At 39.5% G+C, this 24,897-nt stretch overlaps 1 protein-coding gene across 1 annotated transcript in view; it reads left to right on the forward strand.

Moving 5' to 3' along the window:
- LOC150075085 (uncharacterized) overlaps positions 1 to 24,897 on the forward strand; it is a 157,183-nt gene that overhangs the window by 107,422 nt on the left and 24,864 nt on the right. The window contains exons 6-8 of the mRNA XM_090389179.1: positions 1,310 to 18,103; positions 19,505 to 19,645; positions 22,656 to 22,799. Of these exons, the coding sequence (XP_090245305.1) occupies positions 1,310 to 18,103; positions 19,505 to 19,645; positions 22,656 to 22,799 (17,079 nt within the window). The remainder of the gene's footprint in view (positions 1 to 1,309; positions 18,104 to 19,504; positions 19,646 to 22,655; positions 22,800 to 24,897) is intronic.

Below are 24,897 nucleotides of genomic sequence, written 5' to 3' on the forward strand. Positions count from 1 at the left end.
TGGAAGTATGCATCATCGGCAGTTAATATGTATACTTCTAGTCGATTGCATACGAAGGAGTGACGAAATTAGCAGCATCGCTATTTGCAGCCACCTCAAAAACTGAGGAACCATCAGATGAGGCGTTTTCTTGTAGTATGACAACGCAACATCTTACACCACTGGAGAAACACAACCTTGCACTCTCGAGTGTCCATCTTTTTTTGATTATTTAAAGAAACATCTCACGAGTCGACATTTTGAGGCCAATACAACACAGCAAATGGAGGTTACTTCATGGTTGCAGAACCTTGACAAGTATTTATACGACACAGTAATGTTGAAATCGATACTACGCCGGGATAAATGTTTGAAAGGTGATTTCGTTGTTCCATTCTTGGTATAGTGTCTCATTTATTCATTAAATTTGTCCACATTTTTGCAATTCTATTTGTTACGCTACGGCACCCTTGTGCTTTTGTTATATGTATATGATCCCAATAAATGAATATTCAATCTGAAGCGACCTTAATCCCGTTCAATAAATTCTAATGACTCTGAAGTCTCGAAAACTATCCTATCTGCAAGAAGCTATGTACAGAAGGACTACAGAAGAACTATGTCCTGTGAACACAAAGCAATAATTTCATCGGTTATAATATATCGATTTATTTCACTCTCCACAAAAGGAAAGACCTCTTCCAACAGCGAGGAAAATTTAATTTTACGCTAGATCAATCAGCCGTGAGAGATTTCATTACAAAGATATCCAAAAGTGCGCATTTTTCAAACTTAGATATCCGCATTTTTCTCGAAGTTTAAAAAAACCTTTGGAGAATTTTCCCATGTGAAAACAGTTATTTTTGCATGATGCAGTTGTTGGTTTTCTGAAGTTTCCGTCTTGTCATTTAGCATACTGAAATTAAATGTGGGTGATTTCACGTAGTTGACAATATTTTGACATTTGTGTCGAGCAATTCGTGCATGGTCGGTTGCATTTTGTTTCTAGGTTGAGTTTGTACAAGTGCTTGACAAGACCTCTATTGTTTTCCGGTTGTGGTGTATCATCCTTATATATTTAGGCCAAAGTTGTAACCCCATAATATAAGAATATTGACAATTTCTTCTTTAATTGTTCTTCGATGCAATGAGGCTAATCTTATACGTGGTGATTCGATTCTCCTAGAGGATTCATGCTGAAATTTTAATATTTAAAATGTTATATTTTATTACGTCTGCACAGGTTTGATAGATAAAACTTTTTAAGTTAAGAATCTGCTGTATTTTAAATCAAAATATTTCTAAATTATATTTCTAATTTCTTTACCAGATGTTAAGAGAAAAGGAGAAAGATTTAAAGATCAAGAAAGGAACCCACAGCCTATAGCTGTATTACGACCGACAGGAGTAATGTCTACTATTACAGCAACAGAAATAGATGGAGAAAGGACTACCTTACATACGACTCTCATCCAGAGAGCATTTGTCGAAGGCACCTACGCTCAAATTTTACAAAGTTACTCCAGTGTCATTTATCCATCTTTCTCCGTGAATCAAATCGAAACCACGCATACAGATCCGTACAGAGTGAGCAGTGGGGCACAGAGTTTTGGTTCGGTTGTGTCAGGAAAGATATATCAGACTGCAGTTAATGAGCTAGCATCTTCCCTTAGTTCTGCTGTAACAAGGAGGACAACAAGTCCTCAGAACGCAGATCAGTCTTCCATTACAGTAGAAGAAGCAAACAAACGACCTGTATATATCAATCACCCGTATAAGAAAGTCGAAGGCTTCAGGGAACTTTTAACTCAGACATCCAGCAATATTCACCGAAATTCAGCGTACAGCATACACCCTTCTGGAAACTCAGCATACCGACAACAACCAGTAGTACATATTTCTGGTTCTTTTTTACCAGACGAAAGTAGTAAAACGACGAGTACGATTGAAGTGAAAGTAAACCAAAATAGCTTAGGCACGTTTTATCCTCGACATCATAAAGAGAGTGTCATAACCGTAACAGGAACTCAAGGAGCTTTTGTACACCAAGGTAGTTATGGAGATACAACTTACACCATATTTACAGGTAATTATGTTAGCGGACCCGTGGCAGAAGAAAAGACGTATATGTTTTTCTTTGGTAACAGACAACTGTCACAAGATGTCTCTCTAGTCCAGGCAACTGAGTCAATACAGCATATTCAACCTACGGCCCAGCCACTGATATTTAACAACATAGTTGGCCAAGCTGAAAAGTCAGGACATTCAGGTAGAACAGGATCGGGAGTAAGACAAATAGCCTCACAAAAGAAAGTTATTCTCGATGTTTCAGAAGGCATTAATGTTATACTTCCATCAGAAGAAACACGGTCACTTACTAGAAGAGAGTCGGAGAATGAACCTTCTTTGTTCTTCGGAAGAGGTCAGATAAAAGGAAATTTGATGAACGGGATGTTCATTGAAGGCCCTGATAAACTGAGCATTCAAGGTGTTAAAAGAGCTGAAAATAGTCAGGAAGAAATTAGCACAATGAAAGTCACTATAACTACATCAAGAAGACCGATTGCGATTACAAGATATATTCAACCAACTACTGTGCCATCTGTGGTCATTTTAACAGAAAACACTAAAGGAACTGTCACAGAAACAAGAGATAAACATAGTCCCTCACGTTCTGGAAGAATGTATAATTTTTCAGTCACAGGTAGAAAAATTCCTTCCGAAAATGGAGAAACCATTATTACAGACAGATTTTTTCTTCCTAGTCAGATTCTGCAAACAGCGGTTAACGAAGAATATGATCAAACTGAAAATACACAGACTGAGAATAAAATAAGTGATACACGATTAACAAAGACTATTGGTCTTTATGGCCCTATCTATGACGAAGTACTGGAAGAAAATACTGAAGAGCAGGCAATTTACGTCACCAGAGCATCTTCCCAACCATCAGATCAGAGTACCTTAGAAACTGAGAAATTATTCAGAACTCACACAGAAACAGTTACACTTTTCGGATTTGTTGAATTCACTACTGAAATATCTGGAACTAAATTTATTTTCATGCCTTCATCCACTCAACCAAATGCGATTTTTCCACTAAAAAATACACTTTCCAACTTATTGTCAAATGATCGGTCGGCAATTCAACATGGTCTTGGAGGAAGAACAGTGGACAGCACGAAATCAAATTTCCAAAAGCCTGAATTCGGTACGCAGACCCGTGAATATGTATCTCAAATGTCAATGTCCACATCTACCGTGACAGATTCGGTAGATATGCAAAAGACAATGTTCACATCCACAGTAATGACAAAACAAACATCTGACGACAGATCACGAATTGGAAGAGTAGATGATGAAACGTCAATTTATGTCACTGAGACTTATCCAACTCTTTACTCAACTATGTATTTTACGGAAGAAGAGAAAGAATTTAAAAAGGGTAAATCTCCAACAATATTCCAAGGAACTAGAAAATCGATATCATCCCAACCCTATACACCTAAAGAAGAAAATCTACAAATTGAACCTCCCGAAGTTAACGAAAACGCATCCAAAAATTTAATGGACACATCAAAAACTATCGACCCGGCTCTTCCTTTGCCAACTGGACTAGTTACTTCAATCACTGGCACCGAAGTGGAAAACGGCATGACAACGTGGTGGACTACTCTAGTATACGGAACTTACATAAGTGGAACTTATGCCCACATTGTTCAGAGCACATCAAGTATATTTTATACCATTTCTCAAACAACATCTCCAGCAGACTCGGGACTGCAAGATCGTGTTCCAGGACTCCAATCTATAGAAAGGGACTTTGAGCAGTTTGATGGTATTATGACAACACACAAACTGATGGAATCTTCAATCTTTGATTCAAGTATAGATATATATGCACTACAAAATACTTTATCCAGCTTTCCCATGGAAGAACTAAAACAGTCTAACAGTGCAGAAATAATAACGTCGGCATTTTTTCTACCTGATATTCAGAAAACAGAAACAGACGGCATTGTTTATGTTTCTTCAGTGGAAAGGCAGGATACGCTTACACCAGCCATCATCAATAATGCTATAACTGCTTCAGATGAATTAAAATCAACAACTGTACACTCAGAACAAAACCAGGGTTCGGAAATGTTCCCTTTTGAACTGTTTAGTGGTGTTTCTCCTTCTGAGAGCAGTAGAGGCCAAATCTATACAACTGTTCCCACAGCAGGAGTTATTTATGCGGATGAAGAAGAGAGAAAAGCCGATCCAAGCCAATTTAATGGCAATGAAAAAGATTTTGTGATGTCAAATGAAGAAAACGAAATCTCCTTGTCTGCTAGACCAACTGGTTTAATAACAAGTGGATTCATTTTACCTTATGAACAGATCGCATCGACCCCTCCACTCACACCGGAGTTAATCACTTCTAGTGTCACAATGCCATATAAAGATGAAGATATTACTGAAGAAAGCAGCACTGTTATTTCCAATTATATCTCCTCTTCATTTCCAGATACAATCAGCGAAATTATAGCAATTGAAAATCTCTCGATAAAAAATCTGGATGAGCCCACCTCATATTCATCGAGAGATGGAGTCATTACTGAAGGTTTTATACTCCCGGACACCGGAAAAAACGTACAAGATTTCTTCTCTACTTCAACCAATCGAGGAAATGGTGTCATTACCGAAGGTTTTATATTACCTGGGATTGGAGAAAAGGCATATGTGAAACCAATTTCATCAGCTAAATTTGAAGCAGATGAGTTAATGAGCTCAGTTTCTATCCTGCTGAAAGAAGACATTCGTCCAACTCCTGTCTCCAAGCTAGTTGTTATTAGTACACTAACTACGGATTTAATTTCTAGTAGTGTTCCTATCAGCGATAAACCAAATTCTCATGATAGTGTTTTGACAGATGGATTCATTTTTCCAGGATATGAAAAGCTTTTAACAGCAGAGAAAGAATCACCAACGTCGGAAGGTGAAACCATATATACTCCTCATGAAATCACACCAACTTCAAAAGTAAACATCCTCACCGCAGGCTTTTTCTTGCCAGTTCCCCCCTCAGTCTCTGATACGGCAAACACAGATCTTAATATTGAAGGAAATAATAATTTAAAAGAAACTCTAATAAAATCAAGCTTTATTCAACCCGGACAAATTTCCAGTGTATCTGAAAGGGGTTCTCATAGTAGCGATGGTAATGATAAAGAAACAGCCAGAACCTCGCTTACTGAAAGTCCAGTTCTAGCTGTCCCAATTAAGAGTGAAGTCTTATACACAACTGAGAATAGAGACTCTGAAAAATCTTTACAAATTATTACGGCAGGCTTTACTTTCCCTAACGAGACTTCAAAAGAAAATAAAGAACTTACAACTCCTCTGTCTGAACAAACTCTAATCACTGATGGTTTCATTTTACCTGATGAGAAGAAAGAAATTTCAAAGCCAGTAAAAGACAGCACGCAATCAGTGGAAAAAATATTGCTCACTGCAGGTTTTATTTTGCCGGGACAAGTTCCAAATAACTCCTCAGCGCCTTCAGAAGAAAAAAATAATTCCAGCAGTTCTGAAGGCACACTTATAACAGCTGGTTTTATTCTGCCTAAAGAGAATCAACAGATTATTTCTCACAGTTTAACATCAAACGGATCCAGTCTTCTTGAAAAAATAAATAAACCATCTATACGAGAAAATACTAAATCAGGAGATTCCAGAGAAAGCCTCATAACCATGGGTTTCATTTTACCTTCTTCGTTATCCGACATTTCTTCAATTCAAAATTATACCAAAATAGTTGAAAATCTTCCAACATCTTTAATTCAAAATTATACAAATGTAGTCGAAAATTTGCCAACGCCTTCGCCACATATCATAACTGATGGATTCGTCTTACCTCTACAATCACTCCAACCAAAAATGTCAGAATACGCAAGCACGACTACGAACAAAGTCTTTATCCTGAACTCAGAAAGCAGTATAGGAAAAAAGGAAGATGAAATGTCCTCACACATCGATAATAAGTTGCGTTCCGCAAAGGTTTTGAATCCAGAAAGAGCTGAACATAAAACAATCAAGAAATCAACAGTACCTGAAGTAGAAGATCTCCTTCCTTCTATTTCCTACCCTGTTACATATTATACCACATACACATATTTCACCACATATTTAAGAGATGGTAGCAATGTTATTTCAAGCAGAGAAGAAACAGTATCACAGGTATATTCCAATAGTGAAGAGCATCGATTGGCTCAAATATCTAAGACAAATGCTCCAGTTATCAACAGTCTGCAAGGAAGTGGATCACTTCCAGTAGATATCCAAGCGTCTAGAACAAGAAACACTCCAACTACTTATTATACTACTTATACATACTACACAACTCTTCTTCAAGGAGACACTCTAGTGACATCCAGCAGAGAAGAGATTAAAACCCAAGTGTATCATCCAACAGAAACGCCACAGCTTCCTAGTCAAACATACAGTATTTCAACATATCCTACTACTTACTACACTACTCTGACGTATTTAACAACGGTTATTAAGGAAGGGAGCACGAGTATTGCTACGAGAGAACAGGTTGTTTCACAGGTTGAAAGACCGAATGGAAACAGTCAAGCAGAGAATATTTCTCCAGTTACCTCTGAGGAGATTACAAAAACAGAATTAAGCAGCGGCTCAGAATCTTCGATTTATTTACCTACTAGTTCATTATTGAGTTCATCTGTAAGTGTCTCATCTCCAGAACTGGTGTCATCTTTTCATCTCTCCTCATCATCTTTTCTTTCCGCTTCTTTCCTTGATGCTTCAGACACCAAGCCTTCAGTTTCCTCCTCTCGTCCTGTCACCTATTACACAACATACACATACTACACCACTCTACTTAAGGATGGAACTACCACTGTAAATACAAGATTGCAGACGGTATCTAACATCGTATACGGGAGCCTCAAATCGCCTACTCCTACCATACCTCCAACTGCGACTCTAGAAGTTAGTCCAAAACCAACAACTATTTATACCACCTTCACCTACTACACAACCTATCTGAAAGGAGATTCAACTTCGGTTTCCAGTAGGGAAGAAATAATTTCTAGCGTAGTTGGTGGTTCTAGTTCGGACTCAAAATCTGAAAGTGCTCAGGCTATACCACCAAAGCGGGTCACATATTACACAACTTACACATTTTACACCACTCTTCTAAAAGATGGAAGCACTACTGTGAGTACGAGAAGAGAGACGGTATCTAATGTGGTAACAAGCAGCAAAGACATTAAAATTACTCCATCTACATCTATAAAGATCACACCAACACCTGTGGTAAAGACATTTTATACAACGTATACTTATCTCGCAACTTTACTTTCAGATGGCAGTACTGTACTTTCAAGTCGCGAAAGCACAGTGACGAATGTAGTAACAGAAACAGAAAGCATTCAAAGCTCAGAAACACCGACCATCACTAGAAGATTAACCACATATTTGACGACACTGACATCATATATTACTCTATTCAAGGAAGGTACCTCATCTATAAGTACAGTATTCCAAACATTAACTGATATAGTTGCTGGAGGAACGGGTGAAAGTACATCAGCAGTAGTTGGAAATCGAGTCACGCTTAATACAATTGCAAGACCATCACAAACTGCTGAAATTCAAACATCTTACACCACATATACATATTATACGACTTATTTTGATGGAGAAAAACCGATCACTTCCAGCAGAGAAGAGGTTGTAACCAGGTTTATCACACATTCATTGGAGAAAAGTATACACGATAATAAAAACACTGCAGTTGAAAGCACGAGTCAGAAGACTTCAAATGAACCCATAATTATTCCCACAACTACTCTCGCAGAAAGTTTTCCCCTTATATCTAACAATAATGATGTTAAAACAAAACTGAGTACCACGATACAGCCTGAAATTGGCTCTACTGCAGAGCTACCTAGCGGAACACCACCATTACAAGGTTCATTACCAACAGTATTAAATTTACAAGAATTATTAAATGGACAAGCTTTGCCTGTAACTCATTATACCACTTACACGTATTTCACAACATTGCTACAAGATGGTGCTACCACAGTTTCTTCTCGGATTCAAGTGGTATCAAGTATAACAACCGGAAGTTTGGATTTAGCGGCAATTGCTAGTTCGGCTGCTAGTAGACTGAAGATACAAGAAGCAAGCAAAAGACAAGAATCGATCACTGGCCTAAGCGGACCAAAAATTCAGATAAGCAGTAAAAGGCAGGTAACAAAACAAGGAGGTGGATTATCGGATCTAGTAGCAGCAGAGGGAGAAGTGCATGAATCAAGTATAGTTCCCACCCCAGTGACCTACTTCACGACATTCACTTATTTTACCACACTTCTGAATGCAGATGGTAAATCTTCAGTCACATCAAAGGAAGAAATATTTTCTACTGTGGTAACCACAAATCAACAAACACTTTCTAGTAGTCAAAGCCAAAATGCATCTGTTTCATCATCAAAACTAACACCAACAGCAACAACTTTGAAGGAATCCAAAACAGAACACGCCACCTACACCTACTTTATCACTAAGATCGTTGATGGAGAACCTGTTATCGCTACTGGGTACAAAACTGTAACACAAGTTGTTGCCACACCTGTAATTTCAACTGTGCCTTCTTCAAACATTCCCTCTGAACAACTGGAAAGCCCGAAGGTTACAAAAGTAATAAAGGACATTTTGAACAGCACAGAACTTTCAGAAACAGAAATTATCAAACAGTCCATGATACCTTCGACGACTTCTATCAACAAAGATGTCATTAATACTAATGTAACAAACGCAACAACGACATCGACTGTTCCTCAAACAGAACCTCCAACTACTACAGAATTCCCTACTACAAAAACATCAATATTCCCAAAACGAAGAAACAGACCGACATATCGGCCAAGACCAACAACTTTTCACGCAGGCGCTGCAGGCAGGTCAAGTACTGTTACCACTACAACTACAAGAAGGCCAACAGCTCGGTCTTTGGCAGCCCCTCTCAGGAGGAACACGAGCAGACTGTTCTCTCAAAGGCGGAATACAGCAAATTCTAACAGCCTTCCATTCAGAAGAGTAAGACCACTCCGACTAACACCTCAGAATACCACTGAAATATCGCAAACCACTCAACTTACAACTGATAAGACAGTAACAGACGAGACTACAACGCCAATTCCAGTAACAGAGGAACCAAAACCGATTGCTGAAGAAAGACGCCGTCGTTCAGCCTCAACCGCTAATCAAAAAAGTGAAGACTTCCACATATTTCCAGTCAGAAGGAAGTTATTCCATGTCCGAGAAGAAGAAAATAATCCAGTAGACCTGAATGAAGAAGAAAGCTACAGCGATCTTTCAGCAATTACAAACGACGATTTAGTTTATCCTTATGTCAAAGGTAATGGCGGGTTAGTTCCCCGTTCTATCGATGAAGCAGATGCTTTGGCTTTTGCAGCTGCGGGCACAACAAAGGATCCCTATCCAACAGGACTGATAAAGTCAATGGAGGCGAAGGCCATTAACAACGGAGTAACAACTGTTTATGCAACAGAGGTCTATGGAACATTTATAAATGGGGCATACGCCCAAATTGTGCAAAGTGCTGTGCGCGTTTATTCAGATTCGGCAAATGAGATTGACAGAACCGCTCATATATCACAAATTAACCCTACACCGGCAACGCAAAATAATAAAGCAGTTCCATCTGCCTCTGTGGGAAACAAGGTTGGTTTAGTTACATCTTTTGTAAATACGGCAATTCACGATGGATCGACAACGCTGTATACAACAAACATAATTGGAACGTTCGTAAATGATGTGTATGCCCACGTAGCTCAAACTATATCTTCAATACAGAAACCCACTCCAACAAAAAGTGAAAATGCATACACAACAGGACTGATATCAACACAGACAAGACTGGATGTAAGAGATGGAAGGACTACAGCGTGGACAACAGAACTGTATGGAACGTTCCTCAATGGTTTCTATGCACATGTAGCTTCCACCCATTCCAATATTCTACAGCCAACAGCAAGAACACTTGGACCATATTTGCAGCATACAGATATACACGATCATTTCTATGCTCAGGCAACTCCTGACTACGGAATTTCTAGTTTTAAACCTCATGTAGAAGTCAGTGTCAGTCAAGAAATAGCTGAATCAAGAAAAATAAAAAGCCCAAGTATATCATACAGAACGGGATTCGTGTCTTCGTTGACTTCGGATATAATTGCGAATGGCATAACTACGCAATTCGTAACGAATGTATATGGCACTTATATTGGAGGTATTTATGCTCAGATAGCCCGAACCACTTCTACAACTATTTCTCCATCTACATCAGTACCTGTTGCAACCTCTACTTCTGCTTCTCGCCTAGTTGGTCTGGTGTCCTCTATTGTGAACACTGTCCACAACGATAATACCGATACCTATTACATAACTGAAGTGCACGGAACATATATCGGACAACTATATGCACAAGTAGCCAGAACCACCACCCAGACTAAAGTCTTACCGAAAAAAACAGTGCAATCTACACACACAAGCAATGATTCCCAAAAAACTGGCCTTGTGTCCTCAAGCGTAATCAGAACTGAAATAAAAGAAGGAACAACAACGCTACATCTGAATGAAGTTTATGGTACATATATCGGTAACGTTTATGCACACATTGCTAAATCTGCAACTCGTGTATTACCCCCAATCACCTCAACTGAACCCCCAAAACCAACACAAAATTTGCAACAAAAAGAAAAGACAACCCAAAATGCACAAAAAACCGGTGTGGTGTCTTCTGAAGTAAACACAGAAGTTAACGATGGCACAACAACACTCCACATATCAGAAATTTTCGGAACACATATAGGGGGATTTTACGCTCATATTGCACGCCGAACGACCACAGTTCTGCCATATACTCCTTCCTCAACCATACCGCCATCATCTGCAGAAGGCCTTGTATCTTCTGACATCCACACTGAAATAAACTATGGAACAACTACTTTACACATAAAAGAAATTTATGGAACTTATATCAATGGTTATTATGCACACGTAGCACGCAGTACTTCTAGTGTTATTGAGCCCACGACAACATCGACCACTAGCACTCTCAATACAGGTTTAGTGTCATCGGTAACGTCCACAGAAGTCAATGACGGATACGTGACGATGCATACGGTGGAAATCTATGGTACCTTTATCAACGGATTTTATGCACATGTAGCGCGAAGTACATCAAACATTATACCACAAATTAATTTCCCAGCAAATGAAAGGTCCATTGAAATCCTCACAAGCAAGGAAAGCACAAGCTTAAATAATGACCTTACAACCACCCAGGAATCTCAATTACTCAGCACATCCTTAAACGTACCTTATGTGGAATCAGGAAGTAGCACTTCGCAATTTTTACACGATTCTCACCTCTCTGGACTGTTAGAAATCGAGATAAGACCGACTGCTGAGGCCAAAATCGCTGATGATTTAGATACTGCTCGAGCTAACAAGTTAGATAACACTGAAAACATCACTCATTCTAGTCGATCTTATGCGACAAGTAACGAATCAATTAAAACAGCATTTGATCCTGTTTCTGAATTCTTAAGTCCATCTCTAAATTCAGATAACTTTTTGGAAATCAGTGATAAACCAACGCCAACGTTAACAACAAAACATACAGAGAAAATTATTTTCAGCCACAGCAGCATAGAAAGCACAAGTCAAACACAAGATCCATCAAAATTCATTACTAAAGAAGTTAGTGATGACAGCCAACTAACAAGCATAGCTCCAAATATTCATTTTCCTACCCCAGTAAGAACATCGAAGCCTCTTGATGAGAATAAGCACCAGAAAGCAGAAGAAGACTATGACGATTATAGTGACTATTATGATGATGACAATGAAGAAGATCCTCAAAAATTCAAAAGTTCCATCAGTATATCGCAAACATCTTCAAGGCCAATATTTTCTACACGATCTCGCACCTCAACACAAGAAACGGAAAGAAAAGGAAAAGAATCATCACGGGGATCAAAGAGACATCATGATGAAAAAGACTATGATGAATACTCCTATGACGAAGAATATGACGACTATGGGGATTCTACAGATGATAGAGATCATTCTATTAGTTCAAGCTTATTATCTTCTACGAAAAATAGGCCAGAAAGAGCACAACAGACCAACCGTCCTCAACAGAAACTCAGAACGTCGGGAAAAGCAGCGCTAGAAGGTAAAGACTACGATGACTATGAAAATGATTATGGAGATAAATCATCTACCCACAGTACAACAAAGCCAACAGCGTCACAGACGCCGAAAGAAACACCAAGTATCAGAATAAGACCATTCAGCAGCAGAGGTCGACCGACATTTACTCCTCCGTCCCGTGTAACAAGCAAACCAACTTTCACAATACAGCTTCGACGCCCAGGCAGACTAAACAGACCTCTTGGCGTTGGTCAAAAAGGGACAGCTGATGAAAAAGAAGGAAATGAAAACTATGATGAAGAGGATTTGAGGAATGAAGATGAAGGAGATATTGAAGCTAGCGAAGCAATAGTTACTTCAGCAACGCCACAAGTAGTACCTTTCAGAAGATTCAAAAACACTGCTCGTTTTCAGCCTCCGACCAGACCAGCAGCTACTTCCCGACCAGCTATCGCCCTTTCGCGTACTCGTCGCCCATTTGGAAGGACCTCTTCCATTAATCAGTCCCCATCACCATCACCATTACAAAAAGATATTGATTCAGACTACAAAGAAAATACTACAGAAGAGGAGGATTTTAACGATTATGAGGAACATAATGAAAAGGTCGATCCTTCATCTCGTGATCGCAGTAGACCGCTTAGATCAACTAGAAGACCTTATCCTAGAAGGTCACGAACCTACGCTGATCGCAGAAGCTCCACTAACAGAGGATCTTCGCGATCAAAGGAAGATGAAGAGGTAGAAAATGATGATATTGATACAACTACTCCGGAGTCCAGAAATTCTCGTCAACGACCAACAAATCGTTTCAAAAACCACCGCCGTCGTCCTCAAAATGCAAATCGCAGTCCCTTATTAAAATCTTCCTTTAACTCAGTAAGCCGTGAAGATGACGATGAATTTGATACGAGAGGCTCGCACTCAGCTAACCCATTTTCACGCTTAAGAAATAGCAGACGCCGCCCTTCGTACAATCCCCGCACTAGCAGAAGAAGCCAAACAAGTTCCCATGATGCCAGTACTTCCTTGAAACCAGCCTTAACTGTGACATCCGTGGTGACTACAGTTAAAACCCTACCAATTTATCATGGTTTCCGCACATCATACGCAACCCTTACTACAACAACTTTGGATACCAGTATTATTCGTCCTTCTCAGTACTCCACAGTTGTTGCTGATGGTACAACGAGAACACTGGTCTTTTCAAAAGTAGGAATTCCAGATATAGATGGCGCTTTAGAAAACTTATTCACTACGATTACCGAAGTAGTAATTACAACGACATCATTAGCATCAGTTAAGTTGGTTCCTATAAAAATAGGGTTCAGCACTAGGACAGACACCATAACAGACATACAGATCCTGACAACACTTTCCACTTTGTATAGCACTATCACTCCAGAAGCCAATACTCCAACAGCAGCATTTCCCCAGTACCCAGTACCTTTCTTTCCTCCAGTAGGAGGACAAAGTAATGATTTCAGCTTACTAACATCGTCCAATTCTTTTGTTACCACTCAGACCATAGTCTCTACTACAGTTATTCCGATCCTTTTGAGGGGACGTACGATATTTAGTACCCTGACGCAAACATCTACGTCTGAATCTACAGTCGTGAAGACCACAACAGTAAGAGTACCTCAAGTTCCATCTCCAGCTCCATTCATTCCTCAACCATACTTTGCTTTCCCTACCTTAACAACCTTATTAACCTTATATGTAACTGGGGAAAATGGAGAGTTAAAGCCAGTTGTTACCACAGTTACCGTACCGTTCTATCAACAGCCCGTGTTCCACACAAAAGTTGCACGCAGTCTTCAGAACCAAGCATCGGAATACTCAACGATATTTAACACTGACATTCCTCATCTACCTTTAATTCCCTCTATTGGGAACGATAAAAGCAGAGAGACTGAAATTGATACCCACTTCGATATGCTTCTGAGTTCAGGATTAGAAGAAATAAACGGACTTGCTGAATCAAGTAGTTCATACGCTCGCACAGAACCATTAGAGAATGCTAAAATGACAAAAAATAATAATCAAGAAGTTACAACAATATTTAAGGGATCTCTTAGTGAAATCTATGAGCAGCCAGCTACCATTAGGAATGCTGATATTTCTAGCAAATTAATAGAAAGTGGTGGTCATGATGACCTTCAGGGTGATATAGAAAAAGATATAAATGAGAAATATGGAATTGGAGCCCGGTTTGGGATGAGAAGGCTTCACCAAGTCCAACAAAATACCAGGTTAGGAAACTTTAGTCCAGTTCGTGATATTACGCGTCTGAGAATACCCACAGGACTAGTGAGAGCCACTGCAACTAGAATTAGTCCAGTGAACACAAGACTTCCTCCTCAATTAAGAAGACGTAGGCCTCTCTTTAGAAGGCCCACCACTACCACTGATATCTCAAGTAGTGCCGAAGATACATCTGCTCAGTCATCCGACCAAATTCTCGAGACTCCTGCAGCCATATCTTCATCTCTAGTGGGTATATCCGAAGAGAAAATTTCAACAACAAACGATGTAGAAACCGCAAACCCTCTTCCTCAATTTTTGCCACAGACTGCTCCCCCACCTTCTACAGAAAGTGTTCCTTCCCAGTCGCCTGAACTAAATAGTGTAATTTCAGGTTTTTCAATTTCACCTCTTCCGCCTGCTAAAGATGAAGAAAAATCAGTCAACCCACCCAACACAGATGGAGTAAGAAGAACTGTTCCAACAAGACAAACTCCTCGAAGACTTAGAGTCGTACGACCTGGTAATTCTCGTAATGGAGACTTACCAACTGGAGTGATCAGGGTTAAGGTAACAAGACCCATTACAGGTACTGGATTAACATCAACAGAGCAGTCGGGTGAATCAAGTACATCTGCTTCGTCACCAGAGCAGTCGGGTGAATCAAGCACAACTCCTTCGTCACCGGAGCAAGCAGAAGTATCAACTATTTTACCCTCGTCAACATTGACGTCGGATGTTCCAAACGATGTTATATTTGAGGGAGGATTTACCCCTATAGTTCAGATAGGTAGGACACGCGAAAGACAAATTAATAATGGAGGAAACGCAATCTCGGCAAACAGACGTAAGATCATTAGAAAACTTAAACCGAGTAATGGTGTGGCAGAAGGTGGTCGCCGCCCGTTAGTTGTAAGAAGAACACGTATTGGAACTTCATCAACCAGTGAATCTTCAGAAGGTCAAATACAATCTACAGCTACTGAAATAACCTCTAGTGATACAGCCACAAACAGTAATCTTATCTTGGAAACTTCAGTCCACAGTCTAATTGCATCGAGAACCCTTTCTATTTCTACCTCAGAAGATACAGTTCTACTACCATCTCAAAACTCACAAGTTGATGACGGAGAAGACAAAAGAACAAAGGCTGAAGGAGAAGGAGAAGACGAGGAGGAGGAGGAGGAGGAAGAAGACGAAGAGGATGCTAATAAAACTGGTAAGGAAAATAAAGAAAATGAAGAAACTGAAGATGCATCAAAATCTCCACTGCGTAAAGTAATTCGCCTTCGGAAACCTGGAGAACAAACTTCTCCGCGACAGCAAGGTCAGCGACGTAGAATTGTAATTACAAAGCGACCAGTTGCTGAGTCTTCAACTGAATTACAAGCTCGAGGTCCAATAAAGACTTCCGATTTAACAAATGACAGGATTAATGCAATCGACAGCATCACAGGAACATCTCCTATTGTTTCTTCTTCCAAAAACTTGCAGGAATTTAACGAAATTCCTATACTGCAAAAGAGCGAAGACTCCTCGTTCCCTCCACTCTCTATTTATTCCACTGAATCAATACCATTAACTTATTTTACTACCTTTACGTATTTTACAACATTTCTCCATGGCACAGACGTCGTTTATACGAGTAGAGAAGCCATTTTTTCAAGGATTTCTTTAGAAACACTTAACAGTGACTTGGTTCGTGTAATTCAGAGCAACGGAGGCTTCACAGCGCCACCAGGAGGCGATTCCGTTATACATCTTGGTTCGAGAACCCTTGGTGCAACAACCACCGTTGTTAATTTAGCTTCCCGTCTTCAGATATTTAATAGTGACATATTTAGAGGAATCGATTCATTTGGTTCAACAATAACTCCTTTAACAAGTACAGTTTCTGATGTACCTATCGATATTTCAACACAAACTACACCTATCTCTGTTATTAGTAGCACTTCTGAAACAGTCACTTCTACTACTTCCATCGAAATTAACGATGTCGTTCCATCTTCAGTGCCACAGTATCAACGAACTCTTTCTCTTTTCAAAAGACCTGGAATTATGATGCCACATCTTGAAAATGAAGAAGAGGAACAGGAAGAACCCGAAACAAAAGATATAAAAGAGTTAGCCTCCTTGCCAAAAACCTACTTTACATTATTTACTTATTTCTATACATTTTATGATGGTATTAACACTAGACAGTCAATTAGTGCTGAGACAATTTCCAATGTGGTCACTGATGTTGAAGGCTTTCTTACTCAATCTTACCCTAGTAGTATCAATCATCAAGGATTTATCACAATTGGTCCGGATACACAAACTATCAATTTGGGATCTAGAAACGTTGGAGGAACAACCACCGAAGTTAAATTAGCTTTGAGAACCCTACTGCACTTTGATGGCATCAGGAATGTTATTATTCAGAGCGAAGAGCAAACAATATCTATTGCGCCAACTTCTACTTCAATAATAGTTCCGAGTACTGAACTCTCCCAGGAGAATCAATTAGAAAGTAACATTGTCAGCGAAAAACAAAGAAAACCGCTAATTAATCCAGTTGCCCTTGAACCATCGTATACTTCGGCTAATGAATTATTTGGAGACATATCCACTTCAACAAAACATGCAACACCAGAAATACCAATTGAAACTTCTGAATTACAGTCAAAGATAAAAACAGGATCTGTAAAAAGACCAGTTGTAGTCGTTACATCAGTACTCCAACGATCAAATGGTCCTCTCAGAAGCGGAGTATTCACTCCAAGACCAGGTGTTAAAGTACGAGTTCGACCTGTGGTATCAAGAAGACCTGTAGGTACGGTACAGAAACAAACTGAATTATCATCACAATCTGACTTCAGAGAGAATGCTGTTGAAGAGTCTGCCGATTCAGATTCACAACAGACAATTCCAGTGATATTCACGGAAGATCTAAGACCTTCATTACCCTCTACCACATTCCAAACGCCAGAAGCAAAAATACCAGAAGACGAAGAAACTGTAACAGAATACATTTCTGATGACGAAGAAGCAGTCAAAGACAGCGATATATCTGCTACACAAATCGATGATTCTGCATTAAATTCTACTTCTGGTGGACTTCTAACGCCACGTAAGCGTCTCAAAGTAACCGTTAGACGTCCTCAGTCTGGAAGTGTGAGCAGGACACATACACGGTTTGTTCTACCATCCAGATTCGAAATCACTAGCCGCCCAATTTATGTCATCACCAGGACTGGCTCATTAGCACCGCCATCTAAGAGACCATTCACAGTAAAAATAAGCAGGAAACTTAAACCCACTAAGCTTGCCTCAATTCCAAGCACTACGCAACCAACCACAGTCATCTACGAAACCTATACTACACTCACCTCTGTGCCAGTAATATTCGGCCTTGAGACTAGTTATAGAAATGTGCTGCTCACTGCTTCTTCTCCAGTGACAGTCTCTCAGCTCACGCCAAGCTATGAAATAGGTACAGGAAATATATTGCCTTCTCATACTGTGGTTCTGACCTATTTCACAACGACTACCTTTACTATCCCATTCACAGTAGGAGATCAAACGCAGTTTACAACGATTGAAGAGACTAATTCTCGAGTTGTCACTCAATCATTTGGTGAGTACAATTTACTAATTACTATTATTAATTCAGGTTAGAGAAAACGTGCAGAGAAAGCATGTATCCATGCTAATTTATTCAATTAAAATTCATCAATTCTTTGTAATTATTTTATCAGTTTAAAGCAATATTTCTGATGTTTGGTGAATTGTTTAAAAGGAAATTTTGCTTACCATATTAATAATTTAATTTATGATAAATTGGAGAAATAAACTACTGACGATTCTAATGACGATACAGGGTGGTTCAAATGCAAACAGGCTAAAGGAGCAATTCATTATTCAAATCTGTGGTAAGAAATTTCATTAATTTTCAGTACAATATCCATCGCTCACAATACTGATGGATCACGAAACTAATGTCTGAATACCCGGGGAAGAATTTAATTCTTCTCTGGGTATTGAGTCCTTCCTGTTTATTGACTCCTTCATGCACCAATATTTGGAACTCGTCATCAGTATGGTCCAAAAGAGATGATAATGACATGGAACCAAGTCAAAGAAATAAAGAGGATGTTTTATTACTTCAAAACGCGGATCCTCATTAGCGCTAACTTGCGCGAGTACTTTGTGGACGGGTGTTGTCGACAATGCCTTAATGAAGCCACCACCTTTGAGATTAAACATCAATGTCTGGGAGATACAAGATTCAGATGCTCGTTAGCTTATTACAGTATGACGCACTGCTGACGGATTTCCCTGTCGTTACGAGTCGTGTGGAAAAGGCCTAGGTTCGAATCCTGTGGAGACAATAACTTTTGTGAACTTGTTTCTCACCAACGGCCGAATAATTCGACCTCAGGGGAGGGCTACACGAGTCTCTGTCTGACGCCTATTACAAGAGAAGGACACTAAGTTTAAAAATAGTCTTTAACATGGAATTCTTTTATTTAACTTTTATTATTTAATTTGAACCATCCTCGTATATATCTTGTACATAAGTCAAGTGTCAAGAAAGAAAAAAAAATCTTTTAGCTGTTTATTTGGATTCCAGTGTATCACGAATATTTATTAGTTGTTTATTTATTAGTAAAGTATTTATTACTATTATTATTCATAAAATACGAGTTCGATTTATGATAATAAGGTGAATTTCAATGCAATTTTTCAAACGTTTATTCCATAAATATGAGAATACACTATTTTGCAATTTAATTATCTCCTACCCCTAAGTATAATTACAACAGCCGTTAACACGCTTTCCATTCCACCAAAGGTGTTAGACACAGTACTCGACGGTTTACATAAGAAGGGCCGCAAATATTACCTTCCTGTGATTATGCAACTCAGTCATAGTTTAACAATGTATTACCATGGATTATCTTTCAAATTAATAGAATTATACTCTACCTGTCTGTGAATTTTTTATAAATAAATAATGTGTTTGTTTATCATATAGGACTTCCAGACTCAGTAGCATACACAACAGTGAGCAGACCAGTCATCTTACCAACGCCACAGCTGATAATACCTGTTCAGCCACCATCCACAAGCGTTGAATTTGGTTTCGGAGGACCAACAACACATATTGTGATAGCCAGTAAGTAGTGTTTTAGTCCAATAGAGAGAGAATTATTGTTGTTGTTATTGGGTTTTAGAAGCATCGGCGACCATTTAAATTGCATGTGTTCTGAAGTCGATTTTTTGTTTGCTGGACGAAAAAATCCTCTTTCCGGGAGAAAAAACCAATTCCACCCTCGCCTGAGACCGACTAACTCAGATACATTGTGAAAAAGATCCATAAAAATTCCTTCCGTCCTCGACAGGATTCGAACTCAGGTCTTTTCCACCCGGTGTGGGGAGGATGGCAATCCTACCAACTGTGCTACTCGCGAGGGCGAGAAAGACAGAGTTTGCGTGTTTCAAACGTCAAATTTTAATTAAACTGATGAAGTTGGCCGATCTCCTATTGGTCTCCAAATGCGAGCAACCAATCAGACATCACATTTCTCGATATAAAGTCAACGTATTACAGAATAAACGGACTGCAATCTCTGCTCTTCTCCACACTCTGGAGCGCTACTAAAAAATCAAGAATGGCCTCCTTTGTATCCTCAAAGCTAGCCTGCAAATCCAACACCCGACCCTCACACCAGACGAAGTTCATTCCAAGCTCTCCTTTATTAGCGGTATGCCTCACGATAGAGTTCCATCCACCATTCCCTTGCGGCAGCAATGAAATCATTCTTCTGTTCTCATTCCGATTTCCCTTCTTATGATAATCTAAAGCTTTTCTCTGTACCTCAAAAGTCACTGAAACGTACACAGTACTTAAATCCTATATTTTCTAGAGTCTGCACAAATAACCTTCACCAAGAATAAAATCAGAAATAACATACAAGTTTTCTTCGACGGCAAAGTCAAGAAAATCATATCTCACAAAGATATGACTTTCTTGACTTTAAGTATGAATCTAGTCTCTGGAATGACAATCTCTAACTCATTATTTCAACATCTTAAAAGCTATACAAAAATGTGGAGATTTCAGCAAGGCATCTTGGCGTATCTGATATTCAATTGGCCATTCACTGAACACGTAGATGTCTATCATTGTGTATGCACCGTAATTTGCTCCACCCCTCTCTTTCTCTCGGTTCCAAGGACTGGAATATTGAAGCCATTTTGGAAATGGAAGTCACGAGCATGATCAATTATTACAGTGTCCCAGGAGAGTTTAATCTGGTTACCCATCCTTAACAATAATAAACACCCATAGCAGATTTCTCGAAATCTGCCTTTTCTCTCTCTTTCCCCACTCCTTTTCCATGAATCATATTATGCAAGCACATGTACTGATATGGTCTATGTGATATTAGTCAGTTTAGAAAAATAGAATATATCAGTTAAGAAAGGAAAGGTATATTTTTGTGCATTAATTTATTTGTAACTGCATTTAATTCTAATACAGTCAGTTTTAGTTACTTTTTTATCTTTTACCACCTTACAGAGGCGCACATTATGAAAATTATTCATGTCTATAAAAACAAGGGTTGTGGCCAAATCACTTCATTCCCATTTCATTGTTTAGATGATTCTTTGAGATAGCAGGCCGTTAAACGACTTGAAGCCGGGCAGTCGTAGGCAGAGGTGGGATGTTGGCTTAATGTGTCACGCAGTGTCGTCTCGGCACTATGGAGGCAGTTTCGGGAGACAGGAACCATTACAAGAGGAGATGGCCAAGGTCACCCGAGGACTACGTCAACCAGAACAGCCCACTATCTGGCTCTAACAGCAAGACGGAACCCAATGATGTCCTGTCATCAATTGTCTCTTGAGGCTGCCACAGCAATAGGTGAAAACATTACCAACAGGACTGTATTAAGCAGGCTCAATTCAAGTGGACTCTACTCAGGAAAGTCAATGGTTTGTATCCCATTAACCCCAAACCACCGCAGTGCTTGTCGAAACTGGTGCCATGAACATGCAACTTTGAGCCATGACAAATGATGTACAGTTCTGTTCTCAGATGAGTCCGGTTTTAGTCTACAAACAGATTCTAGAAGGAAGGATAGGATTGTTGTCAGTTGTTGGCGCATCGGCTTCTGTGGCCACAATGCACCTCCCAAAGTTTTTGCATTATACTGTGACCCAAGCCCGAGGCGGAATTCGAACCCGCGACCTTTGGGTTGCCAGGTAAGCACTTTACCCACGTGACTGGCCCGGTCGGCACAAACAGATTCTAGACATTATTTCATCTGGAGACAACGAGAAATGCGGTACCATCCTTCCAACATCAAAGAAAGGGTGGAGGCGTTGTTCTCATGTGGGGCGGAATAATGATCAACGGCCACACCCCTCTATATGTTTTTGATAGGGGTATCGTAACTGCACAAAGGTACTCCTATCAAATTATGCAAATTATTCATGCCTATAAAAACAAGGGTTGTGACCAAATCACTTTATTCCCGTTTCATCGTTTAGATGATTCTTTGAGATGGCAGGCCGTTAAACGACTTGAAGTTGGGCAGTCGTAGGTAGAGATGGGATGTTAGCTTAACGAGAACAGATTCTCGAACTCTATGTGCAAATTTTTAGGGATGCGGTTGGCCCAGATTTTCTTTTCATGCACAACAACGCCACTGTACACAGAGCTCAAGTGGTGGAGAATATTTTGAAACGATGATATCTAACGATTGCCGTGGCCAGCACGATCCTTAGACTTAAATCCGATCGAACTTGTGTGGGACGAACTTGGGCGTCGCATTGCGCGCCGAAAGCCAACGCTCGGTGAGCTGGTAGAAGAATGGGATTTGTTGCCATAGAATCTTATAGACACCCTTATATTGAGCACAATTCACCGTTGTCAGGCCTGTTTAGCCATTGGAGGCAATCATACTTATGTCATGCCAAGTCACACCACGTTCTCTCCGTGTTCTGTTAATTTTGTCGGGTAGTGTATATATGATAATTCAAAAATAATAATCACTCTATTTTGATTGATTCCCGTTCCTAATCTTATCACATTTTCAGAATAAATGCAAGTTATTCATTAATTTCATAATATACATATACCATTATATTATTCTTAAAAAATTACCCTTTTTTTGAAGATTATGATGGTGGTAGAACAACTTCAGTTATCTATCCGCCAGTTGGAGGAGGAATTGCTGGAACCAAAGTGATCTTCTCCGATCCTGAGGGTGTATCACAGACGTCGTTCTATGGCACATTACCATTCGATGCTACCGATGAAGGTAAGTTCTTCGTATTGACTCAGAGATCATATAATAATTCTAAAAGTGGATATGACTATAAAGAAAGAATATAATATATGTAGCATAAAATGTGAAGCATGTATTTATATATACAAAAGTATAAGAATGGAAAATATAGAAAACTGTAGTAAAAATAATATACTAAGACGCTGTCTAGCGTGAAGCAGCAGATTTCGTTTGGTTTATTATTTTTATTTTTTTTATGGCGCAAAAATGTCAAAGGTTATAATCGGCCAGGAAAACGAAGCAGTAGAGGCAAATATTTCTAGAATATACAGATAGAATTAACGATTGTTTGCTTACAGCACTTCCAAACAGTCTGCCTGTCTTCCAGGCTAAGAACTGGTTCACCAGCGACGCGAAACGTGCCTTCATCATGAAACAGAAACTATACTAGAAATGGCAAAGGACACGAGATCTAGCTCACTGCCAGCTTTTTAAAAAACATCGGGGATGTTTCCTAAGTGTACTGAGAATAGCACAGAATGGAGCTTGTGAAAAGAAACTACACCAACAAGAACCAATAGTCCCCCATGACGACTGATGTCTTCTTCGCGTGGACTAAGTCGCTCGAAATTAAGCCCCTGCTTGCTTCATCCCCTTTATTCGGGTTAATCCACCGCCAAACCAAACATCACTGGATAAAACAGCCATTTAAAAGGAATGCCATATTGAGGTCATCAACAGTCTTTCCAATAAGTCCACCACTGGCCCTGAAGGATTCCCTGTTTTTATTATTAAATTATGTGGTGCATATATCATCGACCTCCTGATTGATGAATACAACTCCATCCTTGAAACAGGAGCTTATCTACCATTGGGAACACATATGTTTCTCCCGTCCCAAAAAATCTAACCCAAAATTGCCGAACGATTACAGATCAATTGCTGTAGGATGCACCTTCCTCAAAAACACGGAAAAAGCCACACTCCCTACTCTCAACCATTATATATTTGGCCACAATTCTCCATAGTATACTACCTGGACAATCCACCAACACTAACCTCATAAACACACTTTTCAGAATAGAACATACCTTAAGCAACAAAGAGCAACTTGATATTATGTTCCTCGACATTGAAGCGACTTTCGACAATCTGTCCATCCCTGCATTATGTGCCATGCTATGCAATTACTTCAAAATCTCTGGCAACCTTTCAGTTATTCTTAAGAAGCTCCTACAGTCCAGGACCCTAAGCATCCGAAATCAGAAATATCATCACCTAATTCTCTGCTCCAAAGGGCTCCTCCAAGAGGGTTGTGTTCTCTCTGCGCCGCATCTTTAGAACCCTTCCTCGCAAATCATGCTAACTTTACCACTTACGCCGATTATTTAAAGTTTGTTATTGTTATAAAATGCGCCGGTTTCTCCAGTCTACCACCGTGAGCTCCAACCGTCAGTTACATGAACTGGAAAATTACCTCCATGCAATTGAGTTCTCCATTAACAAAGAAAAAACCGCACAACTTTCTATCACCAAGAAGAGAGATACCAATCTAAATATGCTTCCTTGGAGGTATCATATCATTTCTAGGAACCTTGTTATCTTCGCTCAGCTTCTGTCTGGAAAACTGAACTCACCTGATATCTAGGATATCATCGCCAGACCGTCAGATCAAACAGATACCAGACCAACGTACCCTAATACAGATCTAAGCTGCAAAACAATATGTCCTCCCTGGACAATATGTTTCCATTTAACTCCATCGAAATATTTAATAGGTTATCCACAGACTTCATGAAACTGTGCAAGGACAAAACCTACAGATCTTCCACTCTTGCAGATATATAGACCACTCGTCGACGTCTTTGGTGGTCGAAAGTCTGGGCTGAGTAATCGTGAGCGGCAAAAAATATCATATCTAGTAAACGAAAAACAAAAAAAAAGAACTATTGGAAAAACAATTAACCAAGGACCTCATCAGGCGATTTCTGAGGGAACAATGCGAAGAGAATTGCATAACATGGATAAATGGAACAGGATCCCCTGAAAAAGATCAATATTAACAGTTGTGCATAAAAACCCTACTGATATGAGCTAAATGGCAAAATAACTCTACCGTTAATAATTGGAA

Source organism: Mastigoproctus giganteus, chromosome 14 (genome assembly GCF_048544385.1).
Source record: "Mastigoproctus giganteus isolate SK-2022 chromosome 14, ASM4854438v1, whole genome shotgun sequence".
NCBI lineage: Eukaryota > Metazoa > Arthropoda > Arachnida > Uropygi > Thelyphonidae > Mastigoproctus > Mastigoproctus giganteus.